The 18,966-nt window shown below is 48.5% G+C and overlaps 1 protein-coding gene across 1 annotated transcript; it reads left to right on the forward strand.

Moving 5' to 3' along the window:
• Positions 1 to 390: 390 nt before the first annotated feature.
• LOC310650645 (uncharacterized protein) lies at positions 391 to 11,846 on the forward strand (the record flags this gene model as incomplete). Its single annotated transcript, XM_083380229.1, has 5 exons — positions 391 to 538; positions 2,492 to 2,597; positions 5,125 to 5,376; positions 6,971 to 7,131; positions 8,156 to 11,846. Coding segments are annotated over 5 exons (719 nt in total), but the record flags the coding sequence as incomplete, so codon positions are not given.
• Positions 11,847 to 18,966: the final 7,120 nt, after the last annotated feature.

The following is an 18,966-nucleotide window of genomic DNA, read 5'->3' on the forward strand; positions in this document are numbered from 1 at the left end:
GAAGGGAGGAAGGAAATAAGGATGGATGGATAAATGGATGGAAATAAAGATGGATGGATAAATGGAAGAATAGATGGATGTAAGGGATGAGTGGAGGGAAATATGGATGGATGGATTAAAGGATGAATGGATGGAAGAAGGATGGATAGATGTAAGGGATGGATGGATGGAGATATAGATGGAAGGATGGATGGATGTACGTAAGGGATGGATGGAACAAAGGAACAAAGGAAGGAAGGAAATAAGGATGGAAGGATGGATGGATGGAAGGATGGATGGATGGAACAAAGGAAGGAAATAAGGGTGGAAGGATGGATGGATGGATGGATGGTAGTCTACGTGGACAACTGAAGTCTGCAGCTGTGACCTTCTCCGCGGACTCTCTCACAGATTATGAAGCCATCTTGATCACTTTGCTGGTGATCTTCCTGCTGTTGGTGCCCTCTCTGCTCCTGGGCCTCTACACTTGCTACAGACGAGAAGGTTCACTCCTCAACAAGTGGGTCAAGGGCTTAAGGAAGAGACAGAAGACCTGCAGGTGCGCAGTCCCTAACCATGTGTGAACCCTTCTCCTCTCCTCTCTTCTCCTAATCCTTGCCGCGCACCCCGATTTCTCCTCCTCCCTGCTAGTCGCAGATTCCCTGCATGGATGACTCTTGCACCCGACTCTTTTTTCGTGGAAAGGCACCCCTAACTCACCTGTGGCCCTCGTCCACACAACCTGCTTTAACCCAGTTGCCGACGAACCCCCCTTTCGGTTTTATTAAGCCCTAAATTCACCCCACGGCCCCGATTCGCCCCGGGGGGTTGGTCCGATTCTCACCTTCCCCAAGGGTCAAATCATGGCTAATCCAGTCGTGGGAATTAGCTCTTAAAAGCGGTCTGGTATAGCCCCAGCCAAAGGAGAGAGGGGTGCTGGAAACAACCCAACGCTCTTCATTCAAGGCAGCAAACTTAATTATGTACGACATAATCTCCGGAATTATTTCACCATTTGGCTGTCATCAACTCCTTGTTGTCAAGTGAAAAAAATAATTGATCCCAGCGGAGAGAAGACAATGGAGAAATCATTGGAAGAGATGGCAGCTTCGGTGGGGGTGGGGGGGGGGTAGGGAAAAAAAAAAGCAAGGGTCTTCGATTAACATTCATTCTGCCCCCAAATTATGGCCGTAATTGAGCTCACAGTTACAGCCCTAACCCCTGAACAGATGAGTCCCCGACTCATAGCCATAATTGAACCTACCATTCTAGCCGCAAACTACAATGGCTTTTTTTGCAGCAGTTTGTTAATTATTTAACAATTATTTAATCTTTTTTAACTTTTGTATTTCTATTTATATGCCCTGTTCACCGCCCTGAGTCCTTCGGGAGAAGGGCGGTATATAAATTTAATAAATAATAATAATAATAATAATAATAATAATAATAATAATAATAATAATAATAATAATAATAATAATGTGCTTCCCTGGTTTGCTATGGAGCTCTTTTGGGGGGGTGGGGTGGGGGGTTGGGGGGGCTGGAAACTGGAAAGTGCAAAACAGCTGTACGTTTCGAGCTGTTTGCCGAGCGCCCAAAATCTACAGTAGCTCTGGGACCGAGGTCGTGGGTAACTTTTTGGGAGGTCCGTCGTAACTTCAAACATTCGTTAGGCGACTGGTCGTAAGTCGGGGGCTACTTTGAGAAAAGACCCGCCTTTGAAGTCAGGTTGCCGTCGTGTCGATACATATCCTAATATTTCTCATTCTGCTTGGGAGACCACAGCGCCTTGAAAGCATCTCTGCAGGATAGCTTTTAACCACCGCAGAGATTCCTTTAAAAAGCCGAGGCGAGAAAGGTCGTAAAACGGGGCAGAACTCATTTAACAAACGTCTCACTTAACAACAAGAATTTGGGGCCTCAGTTGTAGCCCTACCGGTACACCGAGTTTGAATTCAGGATTACAGGGGGCAGATCTTAAAGCGATCTTTGGTTTTTTCCCCAACGTTTAATTTTTTTTAATAATAATAATAATATTCAAGTCCATAGGGACCTTGGAGGTCATCTAGTCCAACCCCCTTTCTCAGGCACGAAACCCTATGCCATTTCAGACAAATGGCTGTCCAGTCTCTTCTTAAATACTTCCAGTGTTGGAGCATTCACCGCTTCTGGAGGCAGGTAGTTCCACTGGTTAATTGTTCTAACTGTCAGGAAGTTTCTCCTTAGTTCCAGGTTGCTTCTTTTTTCTTTTTTATAATATTTTATTAATTTTCCAATTTTACATTTGAGTATTTAAAAAGCAACGTGGTGACTGGGTTAAGCAATAGTTCAGTAGCAAAATCTTGAGTGCAAATCTCAGGTCTCGTATTCAAGCAAGTACAGTTCTAATTATATCAGTTCAATAAAAACATCATTTTTGCCTTGGTGTCAATAATTTTTTTAGCTTATACATATCTTAATTACTCGCTTCGTTTAACCTGTTCTTTATTTCTGTGTTTTTTTTTTGTGACAGGGACGCCATTGTTCATCAGAAAAGAACACAAGGTCATTCTAATTCCGCCTTCACTTTGCAGGATATTTCCTCCACTAATAAAGTGAAGTCCAGCATTACTGGTCAGGTAAACAGACTCATCCCAGCTCAAACGTTTGTGGTCCATTTGAAGGCTGATTATCAAACAGGTAGTCCTCAACTTACGACCACGAATGAGCCCCACGTTGCTAAGCCAGACAGTGGTTTAATTGGACTTGGCTCCATTTTACGACCTTTCTTTCCACACGATCAAGTCAGGGGTCTTCAAACTTGGCCCTTTGAGGACTTGTGGACTTCAACTCCCAGAATTCCTCAGCCAGGCACGCTGGCTGAGGAATTCTGGGAGTTGAAGTCCACTTCTCTTAAAGTCTATATCGGGGGTCTTCAAACTTGGCCCTTTGAGGACTTGTGGATTTCAACTCCCAGAATTCCTCAGCCAGGCACGCTGGCTGAGGAATTCTGGGAGTTGAAGTCCACTTCTCTTAAAGTCTATATCGGGGGTCTTCAAACTTGGCCCTTTGAGGACTTGTGGACTTCAACTCCCAGCGTTCTCCCAATTGGACTTTAGAGCAGTGTTTTTCAAGCTTGGCAGCTTGAAGATGTGTGGACTACAACTCCCAGAATTCCCCAGCTGTGCTGGCTGGGGAATTCTGGGAGTTGAAGTCTAGGCATCTTCAAGTAAGGCAAGCTTGAAAAACACTGCCTTAGAGTAAATATAGCTTCTTATATGCCACAGTTACTCCCTTCATATCTTTCCGCTGTGAATCCTGCACTACAGATAGTCCTCGAATGACAACAGCTCGTTTAGTGACCGTTCGAAGTTTACGACATTGAAAAAAAAGGGATTTAGGACCGTCACACTTATGACTGTTGCAGCATCCCCACCCAGTGCTGTGATCAAAACTGACTCATCTTTATGACGGTCACAGTGTCCTGGGGTCACGCCCTCCACTTTTGCAGCCTCCTGACCAGCCAAATCCGGGAGGAAGCCAGATTCGCCGAACGACCGTGTCACTCACTCAAACAGCTGCCTTGATTCGCTTAACAACGGTGGCAAGGAAGGCCGTCAGTTGGGGCTAAAGTTCCCTTAACAAGCATCTCTCTCTCTCTCTTAGCAACAGCTGTGGTAACGTCGTAAGTCGAGGACTGCCCTCATTTGTTACCGTTTTAGGACTGGTGTGGACAGGCATTGAGAAAGACAAAGCGTTGTGTACACAAACACGCAACCTTTTAAGTTGGCAGCTGAAATATAAAGCAATTGGTAATTTTAGCCGATCCACGATTCAGTTTGGGTCACTGACTTAATTCAGATTTATCCCGCTGCTTTTGGAGAGTTAGTCAGTTTGATCCGCTCCTTTGAACTAAACCATCCGTTTCTTTTTTAAATTGTTGTGCCATATTTTTCATGAACTGGCAAGTGTGTTTTTGCTTGCAGCGGAGCGGAAATTACCGTCGGAGTGCCTAAAGTCGGCTTGCAATTAAATAGTTTCACGCCCGATTGGATTCGAATGATTGATTCCCTTCAGAAAGTTGTGATAAAAAAAATCAATGAAGTAACCCTCGGCCTGAAGCTCCAAGTCACAGACAGTCCTCGTCTTAACAACCGCTCGTTTAGCGACCGTTCAAAATTACAACGGCGCTGGAAAATGTAGTTTATGAACAGTTTCCTCACAACCGTTGCAGCATCCCCCTGGTCATGTGATCAAAATTCGGACACTTGGCAAGTATTTGTGATGGTTGCAGCGTTTTGAGGTCACATGATCCCCTTTTTGCGACCTTGCCAGCCGGCTTCCGATAAGCAAAGTTAATGGGAGAAGCCCAGATTTGCCCAATGACCTCCTGATTCAATTAATGACTGCAGTGAATTGTTTAACAAAAAAAAAGATCGTAACATAGAGCACGAACCACTTAACAACCTCCTTGCTTAGCAACTGAACTCCTGCTTTCAATTATGGTCGTAGGTCGAGGACTACCTGTATAGTTTTGCAGTGCCCTAACATTATGATAGAGAGCCAGTTTGGTGTCCTGGTTAAGGCATCAGGCAGGACTAGAACTCAGCGTCTCCTAGTGACTGGCCCAAAGTCACCCAGCTGGCTTTCATGCCTAAGGCGGGACTAGAACTCACTGTCTCCTGGTCATTGGCCCAAAGTCATCCAGTTGCCTTTTGTGTCTAAGGCAGGACTAGAATTCACCGTCTCCTGGTGAGTGGCTCAAAATCACCCAGCCGGGTTTCATGGCTAATGGGGAACTAGAACTCACTGTCTCCTGGTGATTGGCCCAGTCACCAAGCTGGCCTTCATGCCTAAGGTGGAACTAGAACTCACCGTCTCCTGGTGATTGGCCCAAAGTCACCCAGCTGGCCTTCATGCCTAAGGTGGGACTAGAACTCACCGTCTCCTGGTGATTGGCCCAGAGTCACCCAGCTGGCCTTCATGCCTAAGGTGGGACTAGAACTCACCGTCTCCTGGTGATTGGCCCAGAGTCACCCAGCTGGCCTTCATGCCTAAGGTGGAACTAGAACTCACCGTCTCCTGGTTTGTAGCCTGGTGCCTTCACAACTGGCAATTTCCACCTGGGAACCTCACCATCCCCTCTTTTCTTTTCTCTCTCCGCAGGGAGCAAGAGGCATTTCCTCGCTTAAGCCCAACCCTCCTCAAACGGGCCCCCACCCCATCAATGTGGTACGGCCCTTACGGCCCAGCTGTGGCCCCTCGGGCCCCCTCCAGAGAGACCTCAAACCTTCCAGGCCTCCGCCACCGCCATTCCACGTATCGCCCGGCGTGCCCCCGAAAGCTGGGTTTGGGGGTCCTGCCAAACTGCCCCCTCCGAAGAAGCCTCTTCCAAGCAATCCTGTCCGACCCCCTCCGGTGAGTTGCCTGCTCCCGTTCCCCCAATGAGTTGGTGTGTGTGTGTGTGTGTGTGTGTGTGTGTGTGTGTGTGTGTGTGTGTGTGTGTGTTGTGTGTTAGTTCTGGGACCTACATTTTGCTACTGGCAGGTTATGTATCCAGATATTTCCCCTGCTGGGCGTGGGGAATTCTGGGTATTGAAATCCAGCCATCTTAAAAGTGGCTGAAGCTGAGGAACACTGTCTTAGGCACACCTTATGGCCCTTTTGAGGGATCGAGAGGCTAGATTAGTAGATCGAGGGAATGTTCAGGATGTAATTTACCTTGAAGGTGAGGGAATTCTGGGAGTCGAAGCCCACCCAGCTCAAAATGGCTAAGATTGGGAAACCCTGTTTTGACACACACCTCACTGCTCTTTTGGGGGACCAAGAGGCTTGATTCGGAGATCAAGGGGACCTTCTGGAAACTGCAGGTAGTCCTCGACTTACAATGGTTCATTTAGTGACCAAAGTGAGAAAGGGATTGGAAAAAGTGTCCCACCACCGTTTTTTACACCGATGACCATTGTAGCATTCCCCACGGTCAGATGATCAAAATTCAGAGCAGCTGGCTCGGATTTATGACGGTGGCAGGGGTCACGTGATCCCCTTTTGCGACCTTCTGAGAAGCAAAGTCAATTTGGGAAGCTAGATCCACTCTGGGACTAACTTAGCAACCGCAGCGATTCCCTTCACAACCGTGGCGAGAAAGCTGGTAAAACGGGGGCACCAACTCACTTAACAATTGTCTCACTTAACGACATAAATGCCGGGGCTCAATTGCGGTCGTAAGTCAAGGACTACCTGGAATTTACCTTGACGTTCACCCGTACTGGCTGGGCGTTGGGATGTATATACCAGCCAAGGACCGCAAAACACCGATCGAAGTGGCGCTTTGCCAATTACGGTGGGTGTGCCTTGGCTTGCAACTGTTGAAGGAAACGTCTTCATCGCGGTTCAATCCAAGCCGGGAATAAGCAACATGGCGACTGCTTTAGGAAGAAGGTTGCAGTTTATTGAAGAGGAGAGCCAGACAGAGAAGGAAGAAAAGAGAGACAGAGCACATGTAGGGAGTGGGTTTTTATACCTTCTTGAGCCTTTTGTTGGGAGTTGTTCCTGTGGCATGAACTTTGACCTGGGTCTGAGTGTGCCCTTTGGCATCTGAGGGTTAACCCTATTGTGTCCTGTCTTAGAGTTTGGGTGGGATACGTAGATTTTAGGCGTCTTTGTCTTCTCAATCTTCTAGCTGGGGGCCTCCAACCTTCCTGAATGGATGATCACATCTGCATTTCTACAGAGCTGGTTTCTGCTTGGGGGGAGGGAGACTTGGGGCTATGAAGAAAAAAAACTGGGCATGCGTTTCTGCCTCTTTAATATTTCCTTCTCTGGGGGGGGGATGACTTCCCACACAACGTAGCCCCCTACCTTGATTATGGCTTGTTCAACAAACCAGGTTGGAAGTCCCGGTGGCCAAATGCAGCCATTCGCAAGCAAAGTTTGAGGGGTAGAATCCAACCGGCTCCAAATTCGGTTCGACCGACTCTTCTTTTTGTGCCGTTTTTTCCCCTCTTGGCAGGTCAACCCACAGCGGAGACCACCTCATAGACCCCTCCCCAAGACTCTTCTGGCAAAAGACGTGGCCTCAGCCCCGAGTCCAGCCTTGCTGGTCATGGTCCCTCCGAGCAACTCCAAGCCAGCAGGCACCGGGGCCTTCAACCATCTCTCCAAACCTCTCAAGTAAGTTGGCCGTGAAAGATGACGCCCCCTTCGGGATCCGAAAAGGGGGCGAGGAACTAAAATCCAAGTCAAAGGGCAAAAAGGACTAGAACTCACCATCTCCGGCTAATTGGCCCAAAGTCACCCAGCCAGCTTTCAAACCTAAGTCAGGACTAGAACTCACAGCCTCTCGGTGATTGGCTCAAAGTCACCCAGCTAACTTTCATGCCTAAGGTGGGACTAGAACTCACAGCCTCCCAGTGATTGGCCCAAAGTCACCCAGGTAACTTTCATCCCCAAATCAGGACTAGAACTCACCGTCTCCTGGTAATTGGACCAAAGTCACCCAGCTGGCTTTCATGTCTTAGGCAAAACTAGAACTCACCCATCTCTCGGTGTCCAAAGTGTCTGGCTTTCATGCCTTTCTGTAGAACTACAACTCACCGTCTCCTGGTGATTGGCCCAAAGTCACTCAGCTGACTTTCATGCCTAAGGTAGAACTAGAACTCACCGTCTCCTCGTGATTGGCCCAAAGTCACTCAGCCAGCTTTCATGCTTAAGGTAGAACTAGAACTTACTGTCTCCTGGTGATTGGCTCACAGTCACCCAGCTGGCTTTTATGCCTAAAGCAGAACTATAACTCACATTCTCCTAGTTTCTAGCCTCACGCTTTGACCATTGGAGCAAACCGGATCCCTTGGTTGCCCACCATGTTAACCATTTTATATACCTTGCTAGGCCTCAAACACGGGGCAAATCTTATTTCCTGTTTCAGCCTAACCCAAGGCCATCAACAGGCTGTAGTCACACAGTGACAGCTCATATTTCTGTAAATGTTTGGATTGTTAGTAATCCAAAAAATTTACATACACACACACACACACACACACACACACACACACACACACACACATATATACAGGGCTTTTTTTCTCATAGAACACTCAGAACGGAGTTCCAGCACATACATACATACATACATACATACATACATATTCTGGGTCCTTCTGACCAATTTCTTTTGTTGCCTTTCTTCTTTCTTTAGACCCCTCCCAGGCTTAAAAGTCCAGGCCGCTTCCTTCCCCTTCAAGAAGTGACAAAAGGCTCGCTCACCCTCGCCTTCCTCGTTTGCACTACTGCGGGTCCAACGCAGGGATTTTTGTTACCAGAGAACTTTTCAACTTTGGGGGGTATTTTTTTAGGGGGTGGTGGTGGTGGTGGGAATGGAACCACCCCCCAAAAAACGAAGAAGCAGAGAGGAGAGCTGTGGTCATCGGTCCTTTTGTGGGGCTGTCGAGAGTAGGAGAACCTTGAGACACGTGGCTTCAACTCATCCAACCACAGAAGCTTTGCGGATGTGAAGATATCCTGACCTACCTCCTTATTTTGCACAACGTGATGAGACGTCGTCTCCCTGACCATCGTTTCGGTTGGGTAGACCCGCTCCCTGAGTTGGCGTCACTGGTTTACAGGTTGATACGCCAGTTTTCCAGACGTACGACGGAGCCAAGCCTGAGATGAAACCAGCTTTAGGCACCGGGGACATCCTTCCAGGAAGTTGGGCTGAGCGCCCAACCTCTGTTTGGAACACGAGTCAAACCTAGATTGTCTGGAAGAGACCAGCTTGGGAAAGAGGATGTTAAAGTCCAAGGGGTTAGTGAGCTCGGCTCGAGTCCTTGTTGACACCTGGTTCTTCCATCCCGAGAAGAAGGCTGTCTCAGCACACCTCCCATGGTTCCAGAAAATGGGAAGGGCCTTGGGAAATGTCTTGATTGCCTGGAAGGGTGCAGATGATCCTTGGCCAACCTCTTGGTTCCTTGGAAGTTGGGAGGCCCAAGGTCTCACTGGGTACAGGAGACATGGTGTCCTTCAACTCCCCTCCCTCCAGTTGTGATGGATGGGCATTTCTACCCCACACATCCATAGGGACAAAGTTCAGGAAGGCGCTCTGCAGAGCATCAACACAAAGCCCACCACAGTCAAAGCTACTGTATTCCACATGGTTGGCAGTGCTTTAAAAGTGAGATCAGAGGGAGGAAGCCCCCTCCCAAGAAGATCTGACCTTGGGGGGGTCCCATTTTTGCTTTGAGGGCTGAAGGTCAGCAGAACAGCAGCACAGGGGAGACAACTTTCCCGAACCATTTAAGGCCTTGTTGACCAACAATGGGATTATTGTTGACTATGGGATTACTACTAGGTGGACCTAGCCTTGAAGTCCACCCAGCATCCTGTTCCTGTCCATCCTCTGCCACTCCATCCCACCACCCAGGGCCAGGAATATCACAGAGATGGTGGACCGAGTCTTGGAAGTCCACCCATCATCCCGTTCCTGTCCATCTTCTCCCACTCCATCCCACCACCCAGGGCCAAGAACATCACAGAGATGGTGGACCGAGTCTTGGAAGTCCACCCATTATCCTGTTCCCTGTCCATCCTCTCCTGCTCCGTCCCACCACCCAGGGCCAAGAACATCACAAATGGTAGGCCAAGTCTTGAAGTCCACCCATCATCCTGTTCCTCTCCATCCTCTCCCGCTCCATCCCACCACCCAGGGCCAAGAACATCACATAGATGGTGGACCGAGTCTTGGAAGTCCACCCAGCATCCCGTTCCTGTCCATCCTCTCCAGTTCCGTCCCACCACCCAGGGCCAAGAACATCACAGATGGTAGGCCAAGTCTTGAAGTCCACCCATCATCCTGTTCCTGTCCATCCTCTCCCGCTCCATCCCACCACCCAGGGCCAAGAACATCACAGAGATGGTGGACCGAGTCTTGGAAGTCTACCCGCATCCCGTTCTTGTCTATCCTCTCCTGCTCCATCCCACCACCCAGGGCCAAGAACATCACATAGATGGTGGACCGAGTCTTGGAAGTCCACCCAGCATCCCGTTCCTGTCCATCCTCTCCAGTTCCGTCCCACCACCCAGGGCCAAGAACATCACAGATGGTAGGCCAAGTCTTGAAGTCCACCCATCATCCTTTTCCTGTCCATCCTCTCCCACTCCATCCCATCACCCAGGGCCAAGAATATCACAAATGGTAGGCCAAGTCTTGAAGTTCACCCATCATCCTGTTCCTGTCCATCCTCTCCCACTCCATCCCATCACCCAGGGCCAAGAACATCACAAATGGTAGGCCAAGTCTTGGAAGTCCACCCAGCATCCCGTTCCTGTCCATCCTCTCCCACGTGGAGATATTGCCACGTTCTACGTGTCCACCTTACTTGGTGGGTCCCTGATGATGGTCATCTCCCACTCTGATCTTCTGATGGGCCTACAGGAAACACCAGACTGGGATTGAAATTATTTCGAGTCCGGTGTTCACCAGCCTTGATTAGAAAAGCCAACATAATTTCTGATTTCAGACGGGACAGAGGGAGAGATGCGTTTACAGGGAGTCCTTGACTTACGGCCACAGTTGAGCCCAACGTTTCTGCTGCTAAGCGACGTCGTCGTTAAGCGGGTTTTGCCTCATTTTGTGGCCTCCCTTGCCCAAATCGCTAAACGAATCCCTGCAGTTGTTAAGTTAGTAACACGTTACGTCAAGGGAATCTGGCTTCCTCCGTTGACTTTGCGTGTCGGACCGTCGCAAAAGGGGATCACGTGACACACACCCCGGGACACGGTGACCGTTGTAAACACGAGCCGGTTGCCAAGCGTCTGAATTTTGACCCTGAATTTTGACGCTGCAACGGGCGTGGAGTGTGAAAAAACGGTCCTAAGTCCCTTTTTTCCCCCAGTGCCGTTGTAATTTCAGACGGTCGCTAAACGAACGGTTGTTAAGCCGAGGACTGCCCGCCTTCACAAGTGCTCCATATCTCAGCCTTCCTTCTGGATCCATGAATAAAAATGCATCTTTTTGCTCTCAGGAAGGGCGCTGGGCCCTAGTGCTGGGGTGGACCAAGCCACCAGTCAGATCCTGGACCCTGTGAACTTTCGGGGAACCCCCCCCCTCTCTGGACCCGAGAGGGCGGGGCTAAACGCCCAGCCTAATTCCCACAATCTAGGAACACGTCCAAACACCGAGTAGGTGCCTTCTCCCCCTCGAAGCCTTTTCCATAGCCCCTTCCGGTCTCCTGGGACCAATTGCTCCCGAGTCCAAGAACAGGGCCCGCCCACCCACCCCGGTTGGGAAGCCCCCCCTTCTCTCCTTTGAGACGCACTGATGACCTCTGGGTAGCCCGCTGTTGCCTTGCGGATGCTGGCATTCCTCTGCCAAGTGTTTTTTTTTTTCTTTTTCACTCCCCACGTGTGGGGATGCCACTGCGTCGCTAGAAGGTTCTATCGACTTATTGGGGTGTGAAATATTTCAAATCCGTCCCCCAATCGGAAACTTCTAGCCCTCTATCTCTTCCCGTTCCCCCCCCCGCTCCCCCCTCCCAAGCTCTGTTTTTGCTATTTCTTTAGACCGGGGGTGGGTGGGTGGAGGGTGTCTCCAAACTTGGCAACTTTTAAGACTTGTGGACTTCAACACCCAGAATTCCCCAGCCAGCCATGATGGCTGGCTGGGGAATTCTGGGTGTTGAAGTCTACAAGTCTTGAAAGTTGCCAAGTTTGGAGACAAACCCCCTCCTCCCCTCGCCAACTGCCTTAGACAACTTCGGCTACGTATATTTCCACAGAGACGCCTGCGTTTCTCCGCACGAAGAAGACCACTTGGGAAAACAAAAAACAAAAAACCCGGTCCTCTGAACGCTTTAGGTCCTTTTTAAAAAGAAAAAAAAAATAATAATGATGAGGATGATGATAATAAATAATTTTTTAAAAACTGAAATCCTAAGTCTTGTCGTTTTGGGAGATGACGCGGGGGATGAGAGGCAATGTCGCTCGCGTCTCATGCTCAGGGTAGGGGTGGGATGCGGGCCGTCCGATGTGTTGGCGTGTGTAATTCTGAGGGGGGTTGGACTAGATGACCTCCAAGGTCCCTCCCAACTTTATTATTATTATTATTATTATTATTATTATTATTATTATTATTATTATTATTATTATTATTTGACTGCTTGAGAGGATAAGGTACACTCGGGGAGGTGGTTTTTTTTTTTTTTTTTTGCAGTTGTAGGGATGAGATTCCCGGGCTTTGCATCACGGCGTGGTGGTCCTCCGCTTACGACCACAGAGGAGCCTCAGATTTCCCGTCGCGAAGCGAGTCAGTTGTTAAGTGAGTTTTGCCTCTTTCGACGACTCCCTTCCCCCTTTTTCTTTTTTGCCAGAGTTGTTAAGTGAATCACTGCGGTTCAGTTAGTAACCCTGGGGGGTGGGGGATGCTGCAAAAATAGCCGTTAAGTGTGAAAAACGGTCACCGGTCATTTCAGCGCCGTTGTGACTTTGTACGGTCGCTAAATGAATTGTTGTAAGTTAAGGACTCCCTGCAAATTGGGGATGAGTTTCCCCGCTTCTAATCCAGTGCCTGCCTGCCTCCTGTTTCTTCGATTTCTCTAAAACCTCTGAAAAGTTTTTTATTTTTATTTTTAAAAAAATAGTATTTATTTGTGTTTTTTTTATTGAAAAGTTTTACAATACTTTTTATTTTTAACAAAACAAAACAAAACCCCTCCCAACCCCCTCCCCTCTTCCCAACCCACCCCAACACCTCCCTCCCTCCCCTTCCCCCCTCCCCGACTTCCCGGAGCTAAATACAAGGTATAAAAGTAACAACAATCATAATCTACCATATGCAAACAACCATAAGCTATTAAGTCTATCGCACTTTAACTCTTATAAAATGACTACAAGCAATATAAATATCACATCAATACTTATTCAAATGCTAAGTGAAACTTTTTAGTCCCATATTTATTCTGGATGTAATCAATCCATTTTTTCCACTCCACAATATATCTCTGTTGCGAATGGTCTTTCAAATACGCTGAGATCTTTGCCATTTCCGCCAGGTTGGAAACTTTTAAAGTCCATTCTTCTATAGTCGGCAGTTCTTCCTTCTTCCAATATTGCCCTACTAAAAGTCTCGCTGCCGTAATTAAATTCAACATCAGCTTAGTGTCCACGACAGTAGTATCAGTAGTAATGCCCAGTAAAAACAATTGCGGACAAAACTTTATCCTTTTCTTAAATATCTTTTGCATGTTCCACCAGATTCTAATCCAAAAATGCTTTAACCTTTTTACAGGTCCACCATATGTGAAAATACGTTGCATCTTCACCGCCACACCTCCAACATTTAGGCTGGCAGTTCGGATACATACTTGCTAGTTTTTTAGGATCTAAATGCCACCTATAAAACATTTTCGTATTTATTTGTGCGCTTGTGACTTATGACCGTCCCAGCCGGTCAGGTGATCAGAAGAAGTTGGGCTCTCGGCAACCGTCGGTTTCCAAGAGTCAATAGAGGTTAGTCAGATCTGCTTAATGACCACCTTGTTGTTGAGTTAACAACGGTGGCAGAAAAGATCCTTAAGCTGGCTTGAGCGACTTAGGTTAACAATTTTTTTTTGGGGGGGGGGGTTTAATAATAGAAATTCTGGTCCCAGTTAACTTGATCCGTAAATATGTCAGTTATGTGGCTGCTGTTGTGCAGAGTGGCCACCAGATGGCAACAGAGCCCCACAATTCAGAATCGTGCTCTTGCGACGCATTTTCTGCTCTTTTTTTTTTAAATTCCTCCCCTCCGTTTTGTGTATATTTCCAACCCACTCATGTCTTAATCCTATTTTAATAGCCTTTGTCCTGAAACACATCAAAGACGCCTTGTGGCGGCTAGAAGGGCCCGGAGTCAATTTTCTTTTCCTCTCCCTGCTCTACTAAGTGAAAGTCTGGAGATGCTTTGAAAGGTATCCAAAGAAACCAGCTTTTGGAGTGTGTCCCTGGATTAAGATACTCGCCAGGGCCAGATTCGACAGAAGTCGAATGTTAATTAGAAGGGGGTTTGTCATAAAGGGCCAAGGTTTCCTTTCTGATGATCTACACGGAGATGAGACGTTCCAGCCTATCAGACGTTCAAGCCATCATCAAACCACGTTTGGAATGTCGCGCCCGGTTTTGATCACCCAGATGATAAAAAAAAGATGTTGAGACTCTAGAAAGAGTGCAGAGAAGAGCCATAAAGATGACTGGGGGACTGGAGGATAAACCGTATGATTGCAGGAACTGGGTAGGTCTAGTTCAGGGGTCGGCAACCTCGGCTCTTTTATGACTCGTGGACTTCAACTCCCAGAATTCCTGAGCCAGCTGGCTCAGGAATTCTGGGAGTTGAAGTCCACGAGTCATAAAAGAGCCGAGGTTGCCGACCCCTGGTCTAGTTGAATGCAAAGAAGGATGAGGCGGGGAGGGGGACAGGATAGCAGTCTTCCAGTATCTCAGGGGCTGCCCCGAAGAAGAGGGAGTCAAGCTCTTCTCCGAAGCGGCCGAAGGAGGACAAGAAGCAACGGATGGAGACCGATCAAGGAGAGAAGCAACCTGGAATTCAGGAGAAACTTCCTCACGGTGAGGACGATGAACCAGCGGAACGGCTTGCCACTAGAAGCGGTAGATGCTCCATCGCTGGAGGCTTTTAAGAAGAGATTGGACAGCTATTTGTCTGAAATGCTAGAGAGCTTCCTGCTGGAGCAGCGGGTTGGACTAGATGACCTTCAAGCGATGTTATTCCGTTCCGTTAAGATCTCCAAGAAATATTCCGCTTTTGGACTTTGGGGGTCGGCGGGGAACCCCAAATATTGACATCAGGGTGGACCTGAGTCCTTGTAGAATTTGCATCCTGGTTCTTGAGAAGCTGAAAATGTTCTCAGTCGATTCGGGCTGCTAAATACTCCAGGGGGACCTTTGATTTCCAGGTGGCCCCAGATGTTTTGCAGCTCAACTTATGACCACAGTCAGGGCCGGAATTTCCATGGTTAAGCAAAGCCCTTGTAGTCATGGCGGACTTTATGGCCTTTTTTCGTCTTTAAGCGAATCACTTCATCCCTGGATGAGGAGATTTCTTGGACCTGGACCTTCCTACATTTGGATCATCCAACATTTCCACCAGCTCCAGCACCTTGGGGGACCACTACAACCCTCCACACAGATCAGAGGTCTTCAAACTTGGCCCCTTTAGGACTTGTGGACTTCAACTCCCAGAATTCCTCAGCCAGCCACCCCTGACACAGATGGTCAAAGAATATAATAGAATAGCATAACAGAGCTGGAAGGAACCTCGGAGGTCTTCTAGTCCAGGCCTTTTCAACCTTTTCGCCCGTTATACCACTTTTAGGATATGGCAACATCCGAGTGCCATCGGTCGCCTAGCAAGGGGTCAAAAACTTGATGACAAGAAAGAAAGAAAGAAAGAAAGAGAAAGAAAGAAAGAAAGAAAGAAAGAAAGAAAGAAAGAAGAAAGAAAAAAAAAGAAAGAAAGAAAGAAAGAAAGAAAGAAAGAAAGAAAGAAAGAAAGAAAGAAAGAAAGAAAGAAAGAAAGAAAGATAGAAAGAAGTGATGAAGTACAGGTAGTCCTCGACTTACAACAGTTCGCTTCGTGACTGTTCGAAGTTACAATGGCACTGAAAAAGTGCCCCCAAGCCACAGCCGAGCAAGACACCTGCCTGCCCGCCCGGTGGCGCTCTTCCTCCTGTCCGAGGTTTTCATGGTGGTGAGCATTTCTGTTGAAGATTGGCAGCAGGGGTGGGGTGGGGGGTGTTTGGTTTTTATTCCCCCCCCCGCTGGGTGGTTGCAGCAGGTTTGGGTCCCTTCACATGACCCTGGGACACTGTGACCGTCATAAATAGGAATCAGTTGCCAAGCATCTGAATGCAAATCACAAGACCCTGGAGATGCTGCAACATTCCAGCTGATCCTGGCGCTTCTTCTGGGCTCAGCAGAAGCGCCAGGATCAGTGCCGAGCTCCAGCTGGATCCTGGCGCTGATCCTGGCGCTTCCGCTGAGCCCCGACAGCCCTGCAGCTCCAGCCGTCTCTCGCTCAGGCCTGTGCGGTGCTGCCACCGGTTCAGCTCGTTCCCCTCCCCTGCTACCACTTTTCTAGGATGGTCACGTACCACCTGCCAGGTGCCAATGTACCACAGGTGGTACCCGTACCACTGGTGGAAAAGCCCTGGTCTAGTCCAACCCTAGGAGATCCAATACCTTCAACATTTCCACTGGAGAGTCCAGCTTCTGAGGTGACCATTCCAGGAAACGTCTTCTTTGATGAAGCCCAGCCAGGTATTTTACCAAGGAGGATGAGTTCACCTTTGAACATCATAGAGGCTCACTTGGGTGACTTTGGGCCAGTCGCTTGTCGTCCTTCCGGCCTACCTTGCAAGGTTGTTCGGGGGGAAAATGGGCAGGGAGCATTCTGTACATCACCTTGACAGGCTGAGTGAATAACAGGGTGGACTTCAACTCCCAAAATTCCCCAGCCAGCGTGCGTTAAGACGGGTGGACTTCAACTCCCAGAATCCTTCAGCCAGCAAGCCTTAAGATGGGTGGACTTCAACTCCCAGAATCCCTCAGCCAGTGTGCTTTAAGGTGGGTGGACTTCAACTCCCAGAATCCCTCAGCCAGCGTGCGTTAAGACGGGTGGACTTCAACTCCCAGAATCCTTCAGCCAGCAAGCCTTAAGATGGGTGGACTTCAACTCCCAGAATCCCTCAGCCAGTGTGCTTTAAGGTGGGTGGACTTCAACTCCCAGAATCCCTCAGCCATCATGCTTTAAGACGGGTGGACTTCCATTCCCAGAATCCCTCAGCCAGCAAGCTTTAAGACGGGTGGGCTTCAACTCCCAGAATCCCCCAATCAGCAATTTTGAACTTCCTGCCTGCCTCTGGCCTTCCTGAGCTCCCCTCTCATCTCAGCCACAGAGTTAGACTTCACCTGAACAGGGAGGCTTGATTGCAGAACCCCAGTGCAAACCCCGTTAGAGTCGGGAAGCCCTCCGAGGTGGGACCTCCTCCGTCCAAACACCTCCTTGCACATCGCCCTACTCCACCTGCTCCCTCCCCCAGTTTTGATTCTGGCTTGTTCGCGTTTAATAACCGGCCGCGGTTCGGCTTTAATTATGTTGCGAGGAAGCTGCTTCCTCCGCAAGTAAATATTTGAAAATTGTCATGTTAATGGGAATAATAAGGATTTAACCTTCCTGGATTTATTTAATCCTCTCCAAAAGGCGCTTAAGACATTAGCAATCATTACGAAATCTAGCAGGCGTCCGCGCGGGTTTCGAGGGCGGGCACCTCCGATGCATCGCGGAAGCAAAAGCCGTGGGCTGTGGGGCAGGGTGTGGGGGGCACATGCTGGACCCCCTTAGCAGCTGCTCCAGCACACACACACACACACACACACACACACACACACGCACGCACGCACGCACGCACACCGGGACAGCTTATGATCACCTGTCCCAGTTGTAACGTTGCGAAGGTGAGCTGTGCTTTTAATACGATGGAAACACGCCCCTTTATAAAAGAAGGGGCTCTGATAGCGTGGGGGTGGCTGCCATCGTGGATTTTTTGACACACAACACCCCCCCAGGCAGGCCAATGGCAACTACAGGCGGCCCTGTGTACATATGTTGTATATAGCATGGTGTTATGTAGGTGTACACTTTTGAGAGCAAGCAACTAAATTTCATTTTTAAGGGGTGCCAGTGTGCCCACAGTAAAAAAATGACAATAAAGGTTATCCATCCATTCATCCATCATATCTATCTGTCTGTCCGTCTGTCTACAATCTATATCTATCATCTATCTGTCTGTCTGTCTGTCTACAATCTATCAATCATCTATCTGTCTGTCTACAATCTATCTCTATCATCTATCTGTCTGTCTACAATCTATATCTATCCACCCACCCACCCACCCACACGTCTATCTCTCTATCTGCCTGCCTGCCTGCCTGCCTGCCTGCCTACCTACCTACCTACCTACCTACCTACCTACCTACCTACCTATCTATCTATCTATCATCTATCTATCTATCTATCTATCTATCTATCTATCTATCTATCTATCTATCTATCTATCTATCTATCTTCCTTCCTACCCTACCTACCTACCTACCTATCTATCTATCTATCTATCTATCTATCTATCTATCTATCTATCTATCTATCTATCCTCAACTTACGACCACAATGGGACCCAAAATTTCTATCGCTAAGCAACAGCAGTTGTTAAGGGAATTTTGCTCCATTTTATGATTTTCTTGCAACGGTTGTTAAGTGGATCCCTCCAGTTATTAAATTAGTCCCGTGGTCGTTAAGTGAACCAGACGTCCCTCATTGACTTTGCTTGCCAGAAGGGAGGGAGATCACGTGACCCCGGGGCACGGCGACGGTCATAAATATCAGCCAGCCAACATTTGCGCCTAAGGCGGGACTAGAACTCCCCGGCTCCTGGGGATGGGTCCAAAGTCACCCAGCCAGCCCACTTTTTTCCAGAAGCGCTTTGCCATTGCCTCCTTCACAGGGCTGAGATGGATTGACTGGCCCAAAGTTACTCAGTTGGCTTCGTGCCTAGGGCGAGACTAGAACTCACAGTCTCAGTTGGCTTCGTGCCTAGGGCGAGACTAGAACTCACAGTCTCCCCAGTTTCTCGCCTGGCGCGCCTTAACCCCCCCACGCCAAATGAGCTCTTAGGTTTGTGTGTGTGTGTGTGTTGTGTAGAAAAGCATCGGTCCCTTTCAAGGATAAAATAATCTGCTTTTTCCCATCTCGGAACCCCCGCGGAATTCTGCAACGCTTCTTGCCAAGATAAAAAAAAAAAAAGGCAACTCTGGGGGTGCAAACTATGAAACGGGGCTTGTTTGAAATCCCGGTTAAAAGGGGACGGAGGGATTGATTAAAGACCCGTCACAACAGCGGGGGCGCCGTCGCTGTTTCTCGCAAGAAACTGGTGGACAAAGAAAGAGGCTCCTTCGTTTGGCGGC

This window comes from Vipera ursinii (assembly GCF_947247035.1).
Source record: "Vipera ursinii genome assembly, contig: scaffold_421, whole genome shotgun sequence".
Lineage (NCBI taxonomy): Eukaryota > Metazoa > Chordata > Lepidosauria > Squamata > Viperidae > Vipera > Vipera ursinii.